At 36.9% G+C, this 23,512-nt stretch overlaps 2 protein-coding genes across 5 annotated transcripts; one reads left to right on the top strand and one right to left on the bottom strand.

The window, feature by feature from the left end:
* Positions 1–2,805: 2,805 nt before the first annotated feature.
* LOC148915908 (uncharacterized) lies at positions 2,806–6,565 on the top strand. The gene is made up of 2 exons (XM_089054002.1): positions 2,806–5,772; positions 6,004–6,565. The coding sequence occupies exons 1-2, from the start codon at positions 2,958–2,960 to the stop codon at positions 6,456–6,458; spliced, it is 3,270 nt and encodes a 1,089-aa protein (XP_088910128.1). The 5' UTR covers positions 2,806–2,957; the 3' UTR covers positions 6,459–6,565.
* A 1,711-nt stretch (positions 6,566–8,276) lies between these two features.
* Positions 8,277–14,396, bottom strand: LOC103336375 (Thioredoxin superfamily protein). 4 transcript variants are annotated; one of them, XM_089054004.1, is made up of 10 exons: positions 13,891–14,396; positions 13,682–13,747; positions 12,046–12,126; positions 11,833–11,886; positions 11,674–11,742; positions 9,426–9,488; positions 9,168–9,250; positions 9,025–9,090; positions 8,826–8,908; positions 8,277–8,497 (listed from the first exon to the last, which is right to left on the bottom strand). In XM_089054004.1, exons 1-9 carry the CDS (start codon positions 14,116–14,118, stop codon positions 8,866–8,868), a joined length of 753 nt encoding a protein of 250 aa, XP_088910130.1. In that variant the 5' UTR covers positions 14,119–14,396; the 3' UTR covers positions 8,277–8,497; positions 8,826–8,865. The 4 variants fall into 4 exon arrangements, 3 of the variants coding, with proteins under 3 accessions (XP_088910130.1, XP_008237633.2, XP_088910129.1); XM_008239411.2 differs by lacking the exon at positions 8,277–8,497 and adding an exon at positions 8,555–8,673; XR_016127752.1 differs by lacking the exon at positions 8,277–8,497 and having other exon boundaries at positions 8,555–8,908; positions 9,344–9,488.
* Positions 14,397–23,512: the final 9,116 nt, after the last annotated feature.

Raw genomic sequence — 23,512 nt, 5'->3', positions numbered from 1 at the left:
AATTGGTTGTTATAACAAATAAGATGATTGCAAATGAGGCAAGGAATTGATGTTCCTTATTGTAAAGCATTATGGAACTTTTGGTGCACTTTTTATCCATCTGCAGCATAATTGTGAACTAGGCAAGGAATACTTTTCATGTTCTAACCAATATTAAGCTTGGGCCAGTTAGGGCCCAAATACAATGCCTTGATTGGGCTGATATTGCATTGAAAGTAAGGTGAATGCTAGGTCCTAGGTCCAATCACAAGAAAATCATACAAACTCCCCTAATGATTATTAAAAAAATTCCCGACAGATTGAATAAATGCATGTATTATAATATAAGTGAATTAATAATAGCACGTGATTAACATCGTATATACTTACCTCTTTGGACTGATTGCAATAATCTAAAATTTATAGGGCTTCGAAAAACTTTGGCAGCAAGTATACTTGGGTAAAAATGAAATTAATTAAAAGAAAATCTAAAATACCTAACATATTAAAGATTTTACGAAGTGTATGTTTGCACATTAGAGTAAAAATCCAGATCTCATTAGGTTTTTATTCTTTTTCCTTCTTAAATCTTTTGAACATATCTTAATGTAGTCCAACCTGCAATCAAGATCCAATATATTCGATTATGATATGTGAACTGCAAAGGCCAATTCCTTCCCGTTGGTTAGATTTTGCGAAGCACAACAACAGAATTACTGTTCTGTCTTTCGCTTTTTGTGCCTCCCTGCTGAAGCAAATATGCGGCCCCCCACCCCTACCCCCTCCATAACAAGCCTCTCTTTTAGGCCATTACCACACGCTTTATTGGGCCACTTTATTCAATGATTTGTTTTACTAAGTCCAAACTTCTTCATTCAGTGCACTCAATTTATAAGCGACTATGAGATTAATTTGTAACTCAAGTGATTAAGACTCTCATTCATGTACCCGATAATCGATATATAAGTAGGTTGTAATTTAAGTGATTAAAAACATTCACTTATGCGCACATATATTATCGAACATCAACAAAAATGTCATTATTAAGTTGATAAGTGAATGATATGTCTAACCTTCGTGATCATCTAGAGGGTTAACCCTAGTGTCTCCTATCTTCACTTTCTGTTGATGCAATTTCCTTTCTAGGCATTTCCAACCTCTTTTAATTCCATTTTTTTCAACATCTTAATTAGCTGGAAAGAGTTATGGGTCACTATCAAGTAAAACCAAAAACCCAGATGAAAACTTTGCAAATTGAAATAGTCATTTGGCACCAAATGTGGTTGGGGGATCACTTGCCCCCACCATCCATACGTAACTTATCCCCTTACAGATATTCCACTTGTTTCCATTTCACATTGAGGAGACATCCTTATGAGACCTACGCTAGTGATGCATCATTTTCCTTATTCTTTTCTGTTTGTATGTTTGCTTTATTCCCAAAATTCTCTTCAGTGCCATGTTGACTAGGGCTTCCCTATAATTGTAGGCCTATATTCCCTACACTACACCTCACAATATTTGTTAGATTTATGTACTTAATTTCTCACAAAATAATTCAAATACAAATTAATTAATGCTCTAGTGTATAATACTTGCCGCCTTTTGTTCCCTATATATATCTCTCTCTTTTTCCCTGAATTAGGAAGGAGATGGGGTATTCTCACACACTGCCAAGGTACTATGAGGGAATGAAATGGTATTCTCGCACACATTGGTGTGCAAATCAAAGTTCTTTTCCACTAGGCTATACCCCGTTAGTCCCTATATATGTTAATTTACTATCTACTTCTGTCCATGGACGTTGAAAAGGAAACATGATCTGATAGGAAAAAAAAAAATGGGTCAGAAAGAAAAAAACCAATACATCCAGGGAGGTACTTGCAAAGTTTTTACTAGTAGGTCATGGACAAAGCAAATTTGAGCTGCTTTTTTTGGGGGTTTTGGGAAGGTTCATGCATGGGCAAGGAAAAGAGCCTTTTTCATGAAGAGGCATGGACCTGTGTTGTTGTCCCTTCAGAAAACCGCTGACTTACTTCCATGACATGAACAACTTTATCAGATACAAAGGTGATCTTAAGACCTCACCATACTCCTCCTCATCACATAAAAAAGTTGAAGTGTCTCTTTTTTTTTTTCAATTTCTTTTTTTTTTCTCTCTTGTTGGGTTGGGAGGGCTGCTTAGTCATTTTCATTATGTGGATTGTTCTGCAATTAACTGAAAAGATGAGCAATCATTATATAAAGGGATTTAGAGTGAATCCACCAAACGATAGCAGTATATCCATAGCATACTACTAAAGCTTGTTGTACAACAGAATTTGAAGCATGCAACCAAGTATGCAGAAAGCAAAATCTACCACATGGATGTTCTTGTATTTGTACAGTATACTTCAAAGACGAAAAATCGAGCACTTGCAGACGATGAACTCTCATCTTATCAGTTAACCTACCTAATTACAAGAGATCCCATCCAAATTTGGTGAACAAAAGGAGAAAAGCTTAACGAAATCTTTCTTTTATGTCCTGTAGTGATTTTGCCTCTGGTATTTTTCATAATGTTATTGGTTTTGACTAATTTCCAAATGTTATGAGAGGGAAAAAAACAAAAAAATATACACCCATGACAGAAAGGAATAGATGAATAATTAAAGATTTGTCAATTTTTCGAAGGCGGCATGTCCCTCATAACCCCAATCATATAAACTATAGTTAGGTCCCTTCATACTCAAAATTTTCTATGAATTTATATATATAATTTTTTAATATATCCAGAACTGCACTAGAAACCATAAACTAATCTGTCCCTCCAAGGCCCTAGCTTTTAGTCTATTTCAAGGAAATTAAAGCAATGTTTTCCATTGAAAAAGCAGTTTGAAAGATTGAGGCAGCCAGTTCAATATCCCACTATCACATGATGAGAGATTTAAAGAGACTTAGATGAGATAGAAAGTAGCAGTGTTGTTATTAACCTCATCATGTCAAGCAATGCAATCACTATTATTCTCTTGCTTCTCAATATCTCTCTGTTTCCTGCCACCTCCTCTGCTCTGAACCAAGAGGGCCTCTCCCTACTTTCATGGCTTTCAACCTTTAATTCTTCTTCCTCTGCTACTTTTTTCTCTTCATGGAATCCAGCTGACCAGGATCCATGCAAATGGGATTATATCATATGTTCCAGCAGCAGGTTTGTTTCCGAAATCACAATCACCTCACTCAATGTTCCTACCAGTTTCCCAAGCCAGCTCCTCTCCTTCAACTATCTTTCCACCATTGTAATCTCAAATGGGAACCTCAGCGGGGAAATTCCACCCTCAATTGGAAACTTGTCTTCACTTACCACCCTGGATCTCAGCTTCAATGCTCTAACAGGTAAAATTCCACAGGAGATAGGAAAGTTATCCAAATTGCAGTTATTATCACTGAATTCCAATTCCTTGCATGGTGTCATTCCAAAAGAAATTGGAAACTGTTCACAGCTTCAACAACTTGAGCTGTACGATAACCAGCTATCCGGAAAGGTTCCTGCAGAAATAGGCCAGTTATCGGCTCTGGAAATCTTCCGTGCAGGCGGGAATCCTGGAATTCATGGGGAAATTCCAATGCAGATATCAAACTGCAAAGCACTAACTTTTCTTGGCCTTGCAGCTACGGGAATCACGGGGCAGATTCCAAGCAGCATAGGACAACTAGAGAATCTCCAAACACTTTCAGTCTATACTGCAAACCTCACAGGTGCCATCCCACCAGAAATTGGTAACTGTTCAGCCTTGGAAAATTTGTTTCTGTATGAAAACCAGCTTTCTGGTCATATTCCCGGTGAATTTAGTCGGTTGAAAAAACTCAGAAGAGTTCTACTGTGGAAGAACAATCTAACTGGAAGTATTCCAGGTGATTTAGGGAACTGTTCGCATTTGATAGTGATCGATTTCTCAATGAATCTTCTGAGTGGTGAGGTTCCTCCGTCTCTTGTAAATTTAGTGGCATTGGAGGAGTTTCTGCTGTCTGAGAATCATATATCAGGCAGCATACCACCTTTATTTGGAAACTTTTCCAGTTTAAAGCAACTGGAATTGGACAACAACAGATTTACTGGCAAGATTCCACCTGTCATTGGGAAACTAAAACAACTTACTCTGTTCTTTGCCTGGCAGAATCAGCTGCATGGAAGCATACCAACTGAGCTGGCCAATTGTGAGAAACTTCAAGCTTTGGACCTTTCACACAATCTCCTCAATGGGTCAGTTCCAAGTTCTCTCTTTGACCTCAAGAACTTAACTCAATTGTTGCTGATATCAAATCAACTTTCAGGAGTTCTTCCAACCAATATTGGTAACTGCACCAACTTGATCCGCTTACGGCTGGGATCAAACAACTTCACAGGTCAAATTCCATCTGAACTCAGGCTCCTTCATAGATTGACCTTCCTTGAATTGTCAGAAAATCAATTTAATGGGGAAATTCCTCCTGAAATCGGAAACTGTACCCAGTTAGAAATGGTTGATTTGCATGGCAACGAGCTCCAAGGCATGATTCCTTCATCTTTCCAATTCCTTACTGGTCTTAATGTTTTAGACCTTTCCATGAACATGATAGATGGCGTGATTCCTGAAAATTTGGGCAATCTGACATCCCTAAACAAACTGGTCATCAGTGGAAACCACATTACAGGTTCCATACCAAAATCATTGGGCTTCTGTAAGGATTTGCAGCTGTTGGATCTGAGCAGCAACAATATCACTGGCTCTATCCCAGATGAGATCGGACGCTTGCAAGGTCTAGATATTCTCTTGAATCTGAGTTGGAATTCTCTGACAAACCCCATTCCAGAAAGCTTCTCAAATCTCTCAAAACTTGCCAATATGGATCTCTCCCACAATATGCTGACAGGAAGCCTGAAAGTACTGGGCAGTCTCGACAATCTTGTGTCCCTGAATGTCTCATACAATGACTTTTCAGGTCCACTTCCCAATACTAATTTCTTCAAAGATATTCCATCAACTGCATATGAGGGCAACCCAAAGCTTTGCATTAACAGAAATGAGTGCCACTTGAACGGTAACCTGCATGACAAGAAATCCATCAGATATCTAATTGTTTGTGTTCTTCTTAGTGTGACTGCAACTATATTGCTTATGCTTGCTGGAATGGTTTTATTCGTTAGAGTTGCTGGAATCACATTTGGGATGGACAGTAAAGAAGAAAGTCATTTGATATGGGATTTCACCCCATTTCAAAAGCTTAATTTTTCTGTTAATGATATTGTGACTAGACTATCAGATTCAAACATCGTGGGGAAGGGTTGCTCAGGAATGGTGTATCGTGTGGAGACTCCGACAAAACAGGTCATTGCAGTGAAGAAGCTATGGCCGGTAAGTAACGGCGAGCATCCACAGATCGACTTGTTTTCTACAGAAGTTCGTACTCTTGGATCAATTAGGCATAAAAACATAGTGAGGCTTCTGGGATGTTGTAACAACGGAAAAACCAGACTGCTTTTGTTTGATTACATTAGCAATGGCAGTTTGGGTGGATTGCTCCATGAGACAAGGCTGTTCTTAGACTGGGATGCAAGGTACAAGATTGTACTGGGAGCAGCTCATGGTTTAGCTTATCTTCATCATGATTGTATACCTCCAATAGTTCATCGGGATATTAAGTCTAACAACATCTTGGTAGGACCACAGTATGAATCTTTTCTAGCAGATTTTGGCATTGCAAAGCTTTTGAGTTCTCCAGAATGCGGCAGAGCCTCCAACACAGTTGCAGGTTCTTATGGCTACATTGCTCCAGGTGAGTCTAAATTCCTCACATTCTTTTGTGGTCTGTTCATTGTGTTATTCGGGTTACTCAATCAAACCAGTCTAATGTCATAGTTGTTGAACTTGTTCACAACCCTTAATCTCTTATTCTTATTGTTGATGAATCCAGTTTCAATGTTATTTTGCTACCTATAAAGATGATGTAGGTCACATGGTTTTGATACCTGACTAACACTGCTTGTAATGTAATAATGTTTTGCAGAATATGGATATAGTTTGAGAATCACAGAAAAGAGCGATGTGTACAGCTATGGAGTGGTGCTCCTGGAGGTCCTAACCGGGAAGGAACCAATGGATAACAAGATTCCGGAGGGTGCCCATATTGTCACTTGGGTCAATAAGGAACTCCGAGAAAGGAAACGGGAATTCACATCAATTCTTGACCAGCAGCTAATATTGAGATCAGGGACACAAACCCAAGAGATGCTTCAAGTGCTTGGGGTGGCTCTGCTCTGTGTTAATCCTTGCCCAGAGGAAAGGCCAACAATGAAAGATGTAACAGCAATGCTCAAGGAGATCAGGCATGAAAATGAGGATTGTGAAAAACCAGATTTTCTTGGAAAAGGAGACGCGAAAGCTACAGTCCACAGTTCCAGTTTTTCCAGGTCATCTGAACCTCTAATTGGATCACCTTCTTGTTTTCCCACAAACCCCTAAAGTCATCATTCCACTTCATTAATTTTTATTTTTTGTTCAGGTAAAAAGATACAATTTGTATAGATTAATGTTGTGTAGTAGCAATAAGACATGTTTATTGTCTTTCACTATGATTCAGGATTGCATTATCAGATTGGGGGTTTTCTCCTCCATCTACCTTAGTGCAGATAGTAAGGCAAAAGTAAAATGTGCCTAGTTCAAAAGTAAGAAGATACAATCAGATGCATGCTCTCCAGATGTGGAGAAACACTTGCATGAAATAGGGATAGCATTGTTTTGCTATCTCCGGCCAAAAGCGCTAGCATACGCGTGATAACTTTTCCACGCGATATCGTTATTAACCCGGAATAGCAAAATAGTGTTGTCCCTGTTTTTCCCAGATCAGAGGCTAGGTTTTATAATTCCAAGCAAATATATTAAACGAGAAAAATATCCTCAACAGCATATACAGAATCCCACTCTAAACCTCATTTTGTTTCTACATATAACTAAGATTTCACTGTATCATCTGTCACATTTCGGTGACTAAAATTTAGAAAGAAGAAAGAAAAACTTTGAAACTTCATTATTTAAAGCCAAGATTCCAGCAGATTGTCCCAACAATGCAATAACCTGCTGCCATTGATAATGCAATTTCGTACTGCGTAAAATATCACACAAGGAGTGAGCAACAAAATTGCAATTATCAATTTGGGGACCAACAGCAGTAGTCATAGCTTTCAAGCCCCATTGGGCTTGTCTGTGGGGTCTTGTGCCGACTAAAAAAGCAATGGTCGAGGTGACAATCTTGTTTAGAATAAGCCACAGAAAAAAACATGATATTAGAAACAAATTGGACCACTATCCTTCTCAACCTTTTTCCAACAATTATTTTTCTGAAAAAGAGATCATGATCTGCATGTTCTTGAAAGGATACACCGTCCTTGGACATGTGACACTGAACCATCTAAGGCCCACTCTGATTGTGTATTGTAACTCATCAGATTCTAATGGCTAATAATGCAAGCAACTATCCACTAATCGCTCTTCTAAATCTTTCAATAAAAGCAATAACAACTTTTAAGAATCGAAGCACAGTGCTTCAATCGGCATCCACCTTTATCGATTTTTCCATTTTTGATCCCATTCTCGGCATGATTGATAATGTTAGGATAAAGAAGTTTTAAATCCTGCATTCTAATTGGTAGGTGAGATTTTAGAGCATTTACTTACTATAAATGTAAGAAGTTATGAATCGGGGAACTCAATAAACAAGAGAGGAATGAGAATGGGATCAACTCCTCCTACTCAATCAAATTCCTGATTTTTCAGGTATTGGATTACATAATTTTTATTCCATGTTTGTTAGTAAACACGGGAAAAGTCAAGAAGTGGAATAATTCCAATACTCATGTATTAGTAAATGCACGAAAAGCATGAGTTGAAATAATTCCAATACAAAAATAAACATGTCATTAGGATTTTTAAAAAAATTTAGAGCCATCAAACCACCACCACCACCGGCTACAGGTAGTAGTACTAATCAAAAAGGCATCACGTTCATCACATTGGATTTATCAATCACCCTAGAATGTCATACACTCACCATGAATTCCAACATCTAATCTATCATTATTTCATACTTTCACAACCTACCATCCACTTAATATTATCCTAACTCATTCATCCGTTGATGAATTCAAGTTCCAATCTAGTCACAAAAGGAAGGGTGGGATTTGGAAAGGGAAAACCTACCCCTCATTGTATCGACAATAAAATAAATAAATAAATAAATAAAATCATGCATCGACCAAGGAATGTGACAGCAGGAAAATCCAATAAGAAATGGAAAAGATGTTCTTATCAGCTGTTAAAGGTGAAAAGTCTCCAAACGTATCCTGTCAACATCCTACAGCTTATACATCAAAAGACAGCCTTATAGTAGCATAGAGAACATACCATAACATTTTCTGCTTTAGGCCATGTCCATGATTTTGCATGTGTTGGTGCAATTAGTTGCATGGTTTTTACGATGAGTTCATGGGGTTTTTTTATTTCTCCTGTATAAATTAATAGACTGAAATTAAAACAGCACAAGAATCATCGAAGATCAAGTGTGCAAAAATCATCAGACATCCCATATCTTGAGGGGGATGACTTTAGTGATCATTACAATAAATAAAAAGTTTCTAATTACAAATTAAGAAAATAATAATTATATTACATTAGTTCCTAGCTTTATAAGGTTTCAGAAATACCAAGCAATGAAAAAGGAAGATTTGAGGATTGGAGAGAAACAAGAAGAAGAAGAAATTATAAGTTACATTCTGATATCAAAATGGCTGTCGGCCTTTACAAAGAAATTCCTGAAAGAAAATTTTTACTCACAGCTTATAATCTCAAGAAAATTGAAACCAAGATTTGCATATCACAGTTTTCTCTCTGGGTGCCACTTTATGCTGCATCCAACACTACAAAAAAAAAAAAAAAAAAGTGGGGGGGGTGGGGGAAGCAATTACTTTTAGAATGTAACCATGGCTGAACATAATCTTAAAGACCTGACAAACGTCGCATAAGAAAGAAGTACCTTGGTTTCTGAATCGATGGTACCGGTTGGCCACTGAGAACACAATCTATTGCCAGGCTCAAGTCCCTACATAGAGTTTTCTAAATCAGTTTCCACGCCTTACAATAGAAGTCATAATGCTAATATGAAAACGAATTTCCTACCTTCCACTTACAGACACATTATTACTAGGTCTTGAATCATCAAACTGTCCATGGTACACCAGTTCAAATGGCCTCCGTCCATCCTATTACACGGTAATAAATTTAGTTGCATGCTAGAAAGGGTAAAACAAATAGAAGTTGGATTAACTCAAATTGAGATACAGTGATAAGTTTACAATGAGTCCCCTAAAGGAAAGCTGAAATGAGGTAGTGTTCTTGAGTAATTTCAGCAAATCGATTGGTGCAGGTTGTGGTCACCTTTTTAAATAGAAAAAACTCGGGTGTACAAATTGCTCCAAAATCCCGGGCGACATCCTGTGACTGTATTAAATACATTTAACAAAGATAATGAATTAGAGAGTTACCAAGCATAACTGTGTTTCAATCAAATTGATAATGTATTACACTTAACAGAACGTGCAACCTGAAGTTCTACTGCCCTCAAAATCTCAATTTTAGGAATGCTAACAGCTAACAAAAAAACCATGAAAACCAGTAAAATAGGAAAAGGGAAAGAAGAGACTCAAGTTGCTCAGGTTAAGGAATAACCAAGACCATCATTTCTTTTTCTTTTTTTCTTTCTTAAAAGCCTCACTCTAAGGGCAACTTCGTATATTCTTCAATACATCTAATTTTACACTTGGAAGGAAATTCTGTTTTTCAGGGATCAATGTTTTAAAATGAACCATGAAGAGTCCCAGCCTGTCATGCATGCATGCCAAATATCAAGCTAGCCCCGCCCTTGGAGCCATTAGTACCTCCTATTCTCCAATGTTTAAAGATTAGCTAAAGTTGGGAAATTGTGCAAAAAACTATCCCTTTGCAAACTTACTAGCCAAATACTACCCACCCTATAATCATTTATCAAATACTATCTATAAATACTCTCTTATTGCCTACTTAACACTTTTCTCACTTTTTCTTTTCTCTCTCAGCGCCCTCTTCGCTCTCTCTCCCTATATCTGGTTTTGGGTCTTTTGATTTCCACCTAAAATCTCATTTCAATCCCTTCCTTTCTTTTTTAATTTGGGCCTTTCTTTTGTGATTTTGTTCTTCAGCTAGGAATATAGGAAGCGGAAGAGGAAGAGCTCTTCTTGGTTCTTTTCAGCAGAACCTGGTGGCTTGGCTGTTGAGGTCGCAGATGGAGGTGAGTTGAGCTTTGAGGTTGAAACAGCTGCAACCTTAGGCACTTCAGAAGAGAGAGCTAAAAGATGGGGTCAATGGTGGGTTTCGCGATACAACATCAATATAACACCAATAACCAGCAATGTAACACCAATGACACAGCAATATACAACAATACCATAGCAATATAACATCAATATAACACCAATAACACAGAAATACACAACAATACAAAGACAAGCCCTACAGCCAATGACAGCTGAAAACAAAAAGTCACAATGACTGCTCTCTTGTTCTTTTGTCTCATTAGCTTCTTCTCTTAATCTCTCTAGATTTCTAAGTTCTCTGTACTCGTGCTACATCAATTAAAAACAACAGTTTGTACTCACCCCAAAAATGAGTCATTGTGACTTTTTTGTTTGCAGCTATCATGGGATGAAGGGTTTGTCTTTGCATTGTTGTGTATTGCTGTGTTATTGGTTCTATATTGATGTTTTATTGCTATGGTATTGCTGTTATATTGATGTGCTATTGGTGTTAATTGCTGTGTTACTGTAATTTAATAGGAATATATGTTAATATCATTTTTCTTCTGAATCGCAAAACCCTACAAAGCTCAAGTCCATTGTCAACCTCCAGATGCAATCTTAACAGCCAAGCCACTAGGTTCTGCAGAAAAGACCCAAGAAGAGCTCTTCCTGTTCTGCTTCTTATAGTCCCAGCAGAAGAACAAATCACAAAAGAAAGGCCCAAAATAAAAAAGAAATGAAGGGATTGAAATGGGATTTTAGGTGGAAATCAAAAGACCCAAAACCGACATAGAGAATCATCAATTAAGAGGCATGAAACAATCATCAATTAACCAAGTTCATTACAAGAAAGGGTAAACAAAACCTATTGATTGAGTGCTTGAGATTGATTTGCAAGAAACAAAAGAGAAAAGAAACTTTGAGAACTGAGAGAGAGAGCAAAGAGGGAGCTGAGAGAGAGAGCGAAGAGGGAGTTGAGAGAGAAGAAAAAAGTGATAAAAAGTGTGAAGTAGGCAATAAGACAGTATTTATAGATAGTATTTGATAAATGATTATAAGGTGGGTAGTATTTGGCCAATAAATTTGTAAAAGGATAGTATTTTGCCCAATTTCCCGATAAAGTTCAAGTTTGGATTAGTACATTGAGAAACTTAATTTTAATAGATTCATGTGCGCATGCACACATGAATGAGAGTTTTGCAGTTGGACCAAAACCTAGCCAGATTCTTATGAGAGCAAAAGATTGTCACTCAACCATTGCACATTTCCAAAAGCCATATTGAGAAACAAAATGAAATAAGAAATGCCAGATTTATAAAGCTGTTGAGATTGGCACTTTGGAAGTAGCATACCTCGTCATATAGATATGGAAAAGGATATTTGAACAGCTTAGCTTCTTCTGCCATGAATTGTGGTCCATCCTGTCAGGAAGAGTTCCCACACTTTGACTGATCATACAACAGCTTCACAAACTCTAACCCCAAATTATGGAGTTAGTACAAGTGTAGTACCTGTGGATGCGTAGCTACAGAATTCGAAGATATCGCAACAACTGCAAGTCCTTTCTGAAAAAGGAAAGAATGATATTAATAATAACAATATATTTGAAATAAATAAACACATTTGAACATGTTACTATCCTACATTAATTTGCTCAGTGAAGTTTGGTACAACACTTTAAAGCGATTCAAGCCTCTCAGAAGGAGCAAATTCAGCTGCCTTACCTTCATATAGAAATTTGCAAGCTTCACGATACCCTTTTTCAGGTGTTTAACAAATGGGCAGTGGTTGCAGATAAACATCACCTGCACCATCACACTGTTAAAATGCATCTAATCCTTGCTTATATGTGAAGAAAGATAGAATACAAGCAACCAAATTTTTGATTTAGTAAAGAAAACCCATGAGTTCACTTCCTGCATGAAGAGTAGCAGTATTACAGATTGTGGTTTACAGGTTGTGTTGATCTGTTCCTAAACCCTTGCATAAGTCTTCTTTCTTTCTTATTTTCCAGAGCTACAAACCTAGTTCACGTGCATATATGCACAGAAAAAATTGGCATAATGCTGAAAGGCCCAAAACTTTTCAAAGGTCCTGCGGTGGCACATAGATCCACTTACTAATAAAGTATTCAGTGGAAAATGTTCCAGTTAAATCAGAATAACATTGGTAACCTCAAGAAATGACTCCTAGTACAATTATTCAACTACAGTTCTTTGGTTTTATCTTACTGAGTAAACTGTTGGCCAATAATTAGCATTTGAAAAGAAAAAGGGTCCCTGCCACATGTAAGTTTTTTTTTTCCTCAAAATTAATATACCAATTATGTAAATTGATAAATGTGGCCTTAAACTAATCTTATACCTATAATTGCATAAATTCATGGACATGTAAACTAGCTTAGCAACTGAAAATAACTATCAGACTACCTAGGACTCCAGACAATTCTTCAATTTTCAAGGCTGACAGACATAATTAGTGGCATTCTTGCTTTATACACACTCTATCTTAGTGAAATGTCAAGTTTCCATGGTTGGGAAAAATGGTGACATGCCATCTGTTTTTAAGCTGTATATAGCTCACAACCACATGTTTTTCTGAGTATCTGATATCTGGCAGAGTAACAGATGGCTGTTATTACTAAAGTAACTTGTTCTGAAAAAACAAAAAACAAAAAAAAACTTGAGGCCATATGAGCTGAAGGTAGTAACATTTTAATTTTATTCTCAGTTCATTCAGCAATTCGCTACACTCTACAGATTGATCTTGGCTTACCTGGTTCATAAATAAGCTCAAATCTGCTGCTTAACTATCAGAGCTCAAGTTAAGCACAAGCAGCCTGATTATGATTTAAGCAATTGTAAATTCCCAAGCAAGGGAAAAATGCTAGCTTTTCAAAGTGAATAAAAACTGAAAAAATATGACAGTAACCATTACTTTTCTCACACACACACTATCAAGGTGCCATTTAAATGCATGAAAGACGATGTATGGTTTAGTACTATTCGTTTAATATTTAGAATATGTACTCATTTTCTATATAGCTTTTTACTTAAATCCCATTATGGAATATTAGCACCTCCACATTGTCCTAGTCAGGCACTGCAAATTCCTCATACAAGAAGTTTCCCTTTACAACTTGGGCATTCCAACGAATAGTTGCATTCAAATGCTCATAAGACAAAACGATATTAAATCATTTGAAGCCTGTTATTTCATAAGAACTCACTCAGTTCCTTTTAGTTTATCTAGTATCAATTCACAAAATATCAAATACAGACATATATAATCACAAAATCAAACAACCAAACAAAAAACAACAGCCATCCAAAACAAAACAAATACACAACGGGAACTCACCAGTAAGGCAGGATGTGATTCAAAATCCTCTAGTTTCCAAACGTTCCCAGTAAGTGGCTCTGGAATCTAAAATCAATTCCCCAAAATAATCAAAACAAAGAATAAAAACTCACGCGCACACACTCAAAAGGAAGAATAAATTGTGAACCCAGTTCGGAACAAATCTAAAAAGAAATGAAAAGGAAAAAAAATCAGTACATATATAGTACCTCAAAATTGGGAGCTCGGAAGCCCAAAGAGACCCCTTTGGACTCGGTTCTAGCTGCTCGAACCACAAGCTTTCTTGCGGGTAGGGTGGTCCGCAGTTGCAGAGATTCAAAACCTAATTCGAAGGATGAGCATTTTGTTAAGAACTGGGACACAAATTTGGTTGAGTTGCGCGGTGAGCGCAGTGGACATGCGCACACTGTGTTCACAGGAACTGTGGCAACCGCCATGGCTGATAAGTTGCGGGAAGGTAATTCTACGGCTAGAAAATGGCCCCTCTTTTATTTGTTAATTCTTGTTTTTTTGTTAAAAAGACAAGAGTAATAGTTCTGAATTTGTTCCGGATTTGCGTTTTGGTCATTGAATTCAGAAAATGGTTGTGGTAGTCCTCAACTCCACTTTTCTTTTTCTTTTTCTTTTTCTTCTTTTGGTGAAGAAAAGTTTTGAGGGAGATTGGTTACTCTCAGCACCAGTTTCAGAATAGACCCACAATTTCGAGATAGAAGAACTTATGCATGGCAAATTGCTACAAGTATGGATTTATGTATGAAATTATAGATCACGCACCAACAAGTACTACTGGCAAAGAAACTCAAACACGGTGGGGCTACACACAGTGTAGGAACCTTACCTAACTGAATCAACTCTCATTGGCAAACTGACCTAACATGCAGGAAGCGAGCTCGAACCCCTACCCATTTGTTAAAGAAAAGGAACATGAAACCAACTCAACCAGAAAACTCTCGTTTTTTTTCCTTCAACTCCACTTTTGTTAACAATGTTGGTCCTACGGTTAATCCTTTACATTTTATGTTAGATCTAGGGGTAAAATAGTCATTTTAGGTTGTTTTTAGTTCTCATCATTGTGGAAGGCAACTCGATAAAATAAAAATAAAAAAATAAAAAAAGGTGGGCATTAGAACTGGGGAACCGACCCAAATGAGTTGAAAACTGGGAAAAATAAATCATGTTGACCAAAAATTATACTTATGCTTAAAAATCGAACCAAACCGTTTTGGGTCGATTCCTACCCTGATTCTTGTCTTGGAAAATTCGGTCTAAATCAAAATTTGTCTTAATTCAAATCAAAGCCTCATCATTCGAACATCCATATAAAGTTTAGGATTAATCATAATCAATACTTAGTTAATTAGTCTTAGTTTCTGTGGAATGATACTCACTTACTACTACACTATTTTGCTACGATTTTGTACTCTACAACTTCGTTATCACCCATTCATTTATATCCAAACTTATTAGTAAGCCTAAGTAATATTCAAATCACATTAGTAACTTCAAGTAATATCTAGATATTTTAGCCCAATTAATACCCAAATGCCTTAGTTTTAGTTTATAACCAAGTCAACCGAAGTCCTAATTTTCTACCGAAATCTTGAAGGTCAGACAAAGTCTTGAAGATCAAATGGGAGTTTGACTTGTGAAACCTAAGGGCGACTTTTGGTAAGTAATGCTTAAGGTCAAGTCCAAAGAGGTGGACCTTGTGACTAGACATAGGGGTTGGAGTCTGAAGCTTCAAAGGCATGACGTTCCACAACAAGTCAGACCAAGAACTTAGAAGTCTAACCCAACTTTTGAAATCGAGCTAAAACCATCTGAGACTTCTCAAGTCGGACTAAAACAATCTAAGACTTCCGAAGTGGGAACATATGAGATTTCCGAAGTGGGAACATATGAGACTTCCGAAGTCGAAACATATGAGACTTTCAAAGTCATAACATATGAGACTTCCGAAGTCATAACATATGAGACTTCCGAAGTCAGAATATCCTGAAACTTCAAAGTTGGAGTGAAAACATCTTAAACTTCATAACATCTGAATGGACGGCCATTGAATGGATAACCCATGGGTTGAGTATCAACCTTTAAATATCTTGGCAGATGAAGAGCAAAATATGATCAAACTTAACACACAAACACCAAAATCCTACTTTTTTTTCTTACACTTTTCATTTCCTAATATACGATTTACTTTTCAAGCATGTAGATTAGTCAAGTTCTTCAATTTCATTAGTGTAAGTTTATATTCACGCAATTTACATTATGTCATTTTTAGATTCAAATTATTTGAATTATTTTTCTTTTCATTATTCTTGAATTTTCATTAAGTTTAATTCAGAGTCTATTTCAATTTTTCGTTCTTATTTTTGCTTTTATCTTAATTTAACTTTAATTATTGCTTTAATATGTTTTTCTTACATTACTTTCTTCTCATTTAGTTTAATCACATTTTTTTATTTAATTACATTTTCATCACTCAAATCCCAAAATTTTAAAAATAGACATAAAAGCTCAACCATTCTTGACTCTAAGGAAGTGAAAAAACCTAGGTCAAGAGGAGTTCTTGGTTGATTATAATATTTTCACATGGGCATTATTAAAAGTCAAAAAGTGAGTCCTTTTGTACAACCTAAGCAAAATTAATGTGTCTTTTGGAGCATGCGGAAATGAGGCAAAGTGAGACACATAGTTGGGTTTCAAGGGATAGCATGACACAAATTGAATTTTACGGGGCCAAATGAAACTAGAATTGAGTTTCAAGTGACAAATAAATAATTAAGCTAAAACAATATAAATGCAATTGGTGGTGTGACTGAAATTTAGAATAAGGGTTTTTGACCGAAATTGTCCATGAACTTATACCCAAGTTTCCTTCTGTTCATCCCGTTTTGTGATTTCTCCTGAGATGGAAGGGCAAAGTTCCCCACGCCTTGAAAACCATTGACTGGTCAACAAGTCAGCTTTCTTTGGTGCATGAGCGTGCCACTGCTAGCAATGAAGATTCTAGCAGACTTATTCTAGAATCGATAACTTGTGCCCCAAGTCACTGATTTCTATAAACAAACGATTGTGAATTTGGGTGAGAAATATCTCCCAAATAAGTTCTTTTCTTGCCTCAGATCTGGTGAGGACTTTAACAATTTATCTCAGTAAAAAGAGGTTGTTCTGCAAGAATGGTTGATGGAATTTAAGTCTTCTTTTACAAAACTATAAAAATAAATACCCACGCTAGAAAGATAAAAACAATTTGGAACTCCATTTCGCTGGATGGGAGGCTCGATCCGAGATGGAAATATCTGGGCTGGATTGAACTATTAACAACTGTAACAACCCAAACCTAAAATTAATATGTAACTATTAATTTATTAGAGGAAAAGACTAAAATGCCCTTAGAATATTTTATTGAGGAAAAGATTGACTTTTGACCGAGAAAGAATTTGAACTTACACCGTTGCGTAGAGCGCGACGAAACGAGTCCGTAGACACGTATTAGGCTCGAATCGGAATTATAACGAAGAAATTACGGTCAAAATACGCTCAAGGGCAAAATGGGAAATCATGATTTTTCTTAAAAGTCGCGATCCGATTGGTCCTCTCCTCCTCCTCATTCCGACTCCGGCCATGCCCCATTTCTCCTCCTCCGCCACCAATCCGGTCGTGTGAGGTATGAATTTCTAGCTATTTTTCATGATCTAGCTGATCGTTGAGTAGGATTTGAGGAATTTCTAGCGTGATAGGGTTAATTTAACCTAGGGTTCGGCCGGTTTTGAGATCGCTATTTCAGCCGCTTCGGTCACTTTTTGGGTAGTTCCAGAACAAAAGTGGCTCCAAATAGGTGTTATACCTAGGATAGGAGTCTTGAGCCTAGTTGTTGAGTTTTTTGGCAGGCGTTATCGCTAGGACACATGTGGCGGAGCGTGGGCAGATTGGTCGAGACCCCATTCAGAGTGTTCCTTGGTCGTCATGAGCGTGTAGGAATTCGCGGATATTATTTTGTTACCGCTTGAACCCGAACGGATCTCGCCTAGTATGTGAGTTCCGGTTAGTCCGAGCCGTTGGATCGTTGTTAGGTCTAAGTATGTTAATCTAGGTATTTTCGATCGTATAGTATTTGACGGATCGTAAACGGAGTCCCTGATACTCCAAAATGTCACCTAGAATAGGTTCTACTTAGTAAACTAGTTACAAAATAACAAAACCAGTTAAGTTTGTGTTATCGCTTGGCATTTTGGTCATTTACGACCCACGTGCACTAGGTGTCGCTTTGCAGATTCGACCGGATTCCAAAGTGGAATTTGGGTCGTCGTTCATCAACTGCTAAGCTTGTAAATCGATACCAAAGGTCAATTTTGGCAGAGCTTTAATATACTTCAAGCTTTTGTGAGGCTTTTGAGTGCGGCTTCTTCACCGAGAGGCGTATGTTCTTGAGGACTTTAGTGAGCTAAAGACTGTGAAATTTGTTGAGGTTTTCATGTTTGGGAAAAGCTCAAGCTCTACTGTCTTTGTTTTTTTTGAACCAAATTTGTAACGAGAGAAATCTCGTTTTAGATGGTTTATTTTCTAAGTCCGAACCTTGGGAATTCTGATCTAAAGCTGATTTCACTTGGAATTCAAGTGAGCTTCTGGTTGATTTTGAGTTGTTTGTTTGGTTGATAATTTGAATGTAGGATTGATTGTCCTTTGCCCTGTTCACTCCTTATTGTATTTATAAGAAATGCCTTCTGGAGTAGGGTAATTCTTTTAATAATGGGTGGCAAATCCTTTCAAAAAGATCTTCCTTTTAAAATGGAAAATAAAAGGGGATTTCATCAGTTTTTGGTAGATAGGTTCTTAATAGGCAATTACTTCCCTATTTTTCTTGAAAGATAACCTAAAATTTCAACTGCCCCTTTTGTGAGAGCTCAAAAAACCGTGATGGTTAGTCTGATTCCCAGTTTGAACAACTCCATGTTTCCTACTTTATCTTTTGAAAAATATAGCCTGCGTATTTCTCTGATAATATGGTGCCTCCTTTGGAGTGGAAACAATATCCTAGAATATACATAATAGGGGATTTGATCTTTAGATTTTTCAGAGTTGTCTCTTCTCAGTTTTTGCTAGCTATTGACCATCTCTAATCATCTCTGTAATGGCTGATTTTTGTTGAGTTTTCCAAATCTGATAAAAAAAAGATGTCACGTGGGATCTAAAAATGGGTCCCTTTCTTTATCCAAATCGTGCTGGGCCTATTTTGTCTGGACCCCAAAAGGTGACTTTTTCTTTTTGAGGCCCAGGTCTGTTAGCCACATTTTGATGAGTCTTGGACTAGGTCTCTCTGGACTTTGAGCTTTACCTTCCATTTTGCAAAAGCACAAATTGCTTGAGTCATGTAGCTTTTATAATGGGCTTTCTCCATGTTGGGCTGGGCGCGTTCAATTTAGGCCCAAACACCTTCAATTAGTTTTTACTTTTTAATGGTCTTCCAACTCTCTTCTGTGTCAAATTGATCCCACTGTCAAACTACGTTAATATTCCCGTCAATTTTAGGGTTAAAATAATTATTTTGTATTAAAACAGTGATAAAGTAATTAGAATTTAGGGTGAAAGTCCTGGCCATTTACCTTTATGGGGTAAAAGGTCCAATTTACCCATAAAATTTGGAATCTGTGCCATCCATGAGATTCAATCTAACGAAAAATAATACGAATGACCAATTTGAAACAAAAGAAAAAGGATCATTTCGAACAAAAACCTGAAAATAAAAAGGGACTAGCAATACCCAGGCTGAAGCAACACTGACTCGCGAACGCCCTCAGATGAACTCTTATGTTTTGAACGTCTAAAAACTTGAATAATATTTCTGCAACTTAAAAATGGTATTTAGTACATCAAGTGATCTATGATACATCTTAGATTCAATAGTGTAGTGATAAGAAAAATTATCAACGGCCAATCCTTAAAAAAAAAAATTAAAAGCAAAATCATCGTAGCAGCAACAAGACATTCCAGGTGAAAGGGAAAATCAAAATATTGAAATGGGTTAAGAAACAAAAAATGTTATCCAATAAACATTGGAACGCATCTCCATGGGTTTGAAGGAGAAGGTTCAAGCAGAAAGGATTTTGATTTACGCACAAATAAAATCCTGGAAACAATTTTCACAGAGAATAGGTTTCCAAGAAGAACTATGTGCGAGAATCTATACACGGACAAAAAAAGAGAGAGAGAGAGAGAGAGAGAGAGAGAGAACTGATTTTCGGCTATGACTGCTCCGATTGAGTGGAGGCTCTAAGCAAGGAGGAAGTTTATAAGAATCGTAAACCCTACCTTTGCAAGGGCCCGTTATATAGGTATTACAAGTTTCGGCTTAAGAAGGAGATATGCTAAATAACAAATTTGTCCCTGTGATTTCCTGAAGTTACAAGTTTGTAATAGGGTCACCCACCGTAATAATAGTGGCAAGCCACGTGCCAATTCTTGACATGGAAAATTTTGAGATTTTTTTCGAGAACTTATCTTTTCCGTAACACATGAATGTTTTTTTTTAAAAAAAAAATTAAATAAAAAGAGTCTCCCTTCAAGTTATGAATTTGGTTTCGATATGTATGTGTAGCTCGATCTTGGGACGAAACACTTGGAAAGGCTTATGAGATGTTGATTGAATGGTGAAGTCTCTTGATATACTTTTACACTCTTGAGTTGAAATTGAGAAAGGGATTGTGAACTGCTTCAAAGGGATTTTATGATTTAGGCTTTGAGAGGAATTTGAGGGCATACGAGTGAGTTGAGCTATATAGTTAACCAGACATGTATAAGTCCCCTTTTTTGTCAAAAAATGCTTCAAGTCTTTTTTCTTTTTGGTTTGATAAAAAAAAAGAGTCTTTCTTTTGGTCTACACGAGTTTTTTTTATTTTGTTCTAAGTAAGCTCCACATTGTAACAATGTTCGCCAGATTTTGCCTTGAACGCAAATAAGACACGCAAAGGTTTGTTAAAAACTATCGTCCTTTCAAGATGGGCATTTTAAAAACATGATGCTCTAAATGTTTTACACCTTATTAGATAACGGCTAACAAAATAAGGCGACAATATTTAGGACATCGTCGTCTATTGAGTATCGTCTAAGGCATTTTTTGTACTAGTTGTTGGCATGACTTGTGGTATAAGTTTACATTCCTTGCACACCAAGGATTCCTATATCAAATGTAATTGATTTACTTTAATTCCTGATTTCCTACTGTAAATAGAATTAGGAGTTATTATTTTCCTTGACCTACAACGTTTTATTGTACTATAGATATGGCCTCTGACAAGGAGAAGAATACACAAAAAATTCTCATAAACAATATTCTATGATATCTCATATTTTTGCATGTGTTTGGGCCAAAAATTAACACATCCAGCCCAAGGCTCATCAGAACAAAACAAGGTGATTTGGGCCTCACAGCCCAACATAATAGGAAGAGGGAGTCAGAAGAGGGAACAATCTCACATGGCAACCTCTGGGATAAAAAGTCAAGCAATGGCGGAAGTCAGAGGATGAAAAGTCAGAATAGCAACTTCGGGATAAAAGGTCAAGAATGGCAATGCCATAGAAGAAGTGATTGAAGGGTTCGTGACATCAAGAAGAATCTGAAGATTAAATCCCCTTATATATGTATATTCAGAGATTTTTTCTGTCTTTACAGAGAAGGTAATTCTCCCAAATAGATAAGCAAGTTACAATCTCGAGAGAGGATAAGCAGAAAGCAGGGAGCTGTCTGAAAAGAATCAAACTAACCATCACGGGTAAAATATCACAAGGGGCTGAAAAGCAGGAAGTGATCACCTATCCGAGAGCCTATCCCAAAATCAAGAAAAGAGGAAAAGGGGAAAATATCTTTGCCGCCCAATAAAAAAACACAATCACCCTACTCCAGAGAAGAAACAGTTTTTCTATAAATACAAGAAGGAGTGAACAGGGTAGAGACACTCAAAAAACCAAAAAATCAATCAAAAACAAAATGATCACTTGATCTCAAAAAACCTTCAAAACACTGAAGCAACCAAAGCTCATTGAGCCAAGACACTCACAAACAAACAACTCAACCAGAAGCTCACTTGAATTCCAAGTGAAAACCAGCTTTAGATTAGAATTCCCAAGGTTCAGACTTAGAAAATAAGTCATTCAAATTTCACAGTGCGTCTCTAGCCCATCAAGTCCTCGAGAAACCATACGCCTACAGATCAAGAAGCCGCAGATTCTGCCCACTCAGAAGCTTCACAAAAGCTTAAAGTACATTGAAGCTCTGCCAGAATCAACCTTTGGTATCGATTTATAGTTGAAGCTTAGCAATCAGAGTTGTCAACATTCCGACGGTTCCAATCGGCCGGACATTTCAATGAGCCTCACATCCAGCGTAAATGGAGTTCCAATGATCTTCATCTCTCTAGCATGAGTATTTATTGTTATAGTTTTGTAAAAGGCGATTCGCTTAAAAGCGATTTAAATTCCATCGCTGCAAAGCAGTTTAAATTCCATCAACCATTCTCGCCGTAAACTGTTTATACTTGAGATAAATTGTTAAAGTCCTCACCATCGAGGCAAGAAAAGAACTTACTTGGGAGATATTCCTCACCCAAATTCACAATCGTTTGTTTGCAGAAATCAGTAACTTGGGGCGCAAGTTATCTATTCCAAACTAAGTCTGCTAGAATTTTTATTGCTAGCAGTGGCACGCTCGACACCAAAGAAAGCGACTTGTCGACCGGTTTATGGTTCTCAAGGCGGGGAACTTTGCCCTTCCATCACAGGAGTAAACGCAAAACGGGCAAACAGCATGGTATCAAATCGACGATCTTGGGGATTGTTGACTCTTGTTTTAAACCATAGCAGCGCGGCTATACTATTTATTAGAAAATTAATAGAAACCCAATATAGCAGCGCGGCTATTCTCTTGAAATATATTATATTTAAACGTATAGCCGCCCGACTATTCTATTTATTTACAAAATTTAAAATTTTAAAAAAAAAAAAACTGTATAGGCGGCTATATGATTTTTAAAAAATTTAAAAACCACTATAGCCGGGCGGCTATACGCTTGAAATATATTATATTTAATAGTATAGCCGCCGGCTATACTATTTATTTTAAAAATTAAGAAAAAAAAAACCCAGGATCGCCGCACGGCTATACTTGTGAAATGTATTATATTTAACAGTATAGCCGGTCGGCTATATTATTTACAAATTTTTTTTTTAAAAAAACCCATGTATAGCCGTACGGCTATATTATTTTTTTAAAAACATTTGAAAACCCCTGTAGAGCCGCGCGGCTATATTATTTTAAAAAAAAATTTAAAAACCACTGTAGCCGGTCGGCTATACTCTTGAAATATATTATATTTAACAGTATAGCCGCCGGCTATACTATTTATTTTAAAAATTAATTTTAAAAAACCCCAGGATCGCCGCACGGCTATACTTGTGAAATGTGTATAGCCGGTCGGCTATATTATTTATTTAAAAAAGTTCACAAGTATATTGACCGGCTATACCTTTTTGTATAATGTACTCAAGCTATACAGCCGCACGGCTATTCTACTTATCAAAGAAATTTTTAAAAACCCCAGTATAGCCACCCGGCTATACCATTAAAATATATTATTATTATATTTACCAGTAGTTTTTTTTTTTTTGGTCAACTATTTACCAGTATATTTATTTAAAAAGTTACAAAAATATGTTAAAACGTATAGCCGCGCGGCTATACTGTTTATCGAATATTCAACACCATTTTACCGTATCGGGGTAATTGAAAAAGTCGAGCTCAATGAACAAACAGTCAATATTCTGGAAGTTCCGACG

Source organism: Prunus mume, linkage group LG6 (genome assembly GCF_029339155.1).
Source record: "Prunus mume cultivar Tortuosa linkage group LG6, ASM2933915v1, whole genome shotgun sequence".
Taxonomy (NCBI): domain Eukaryota; kingdom Viridiplantae; phylum Streptophyta; class Magnoliopsida; order Rosales; family Rosaceae; genus Prunus; species Prunus mume.
Note: the sequence above shows the minus strand (reverse complement) of the source record. Positions and strands in the feature narration are given on the sequence as shown.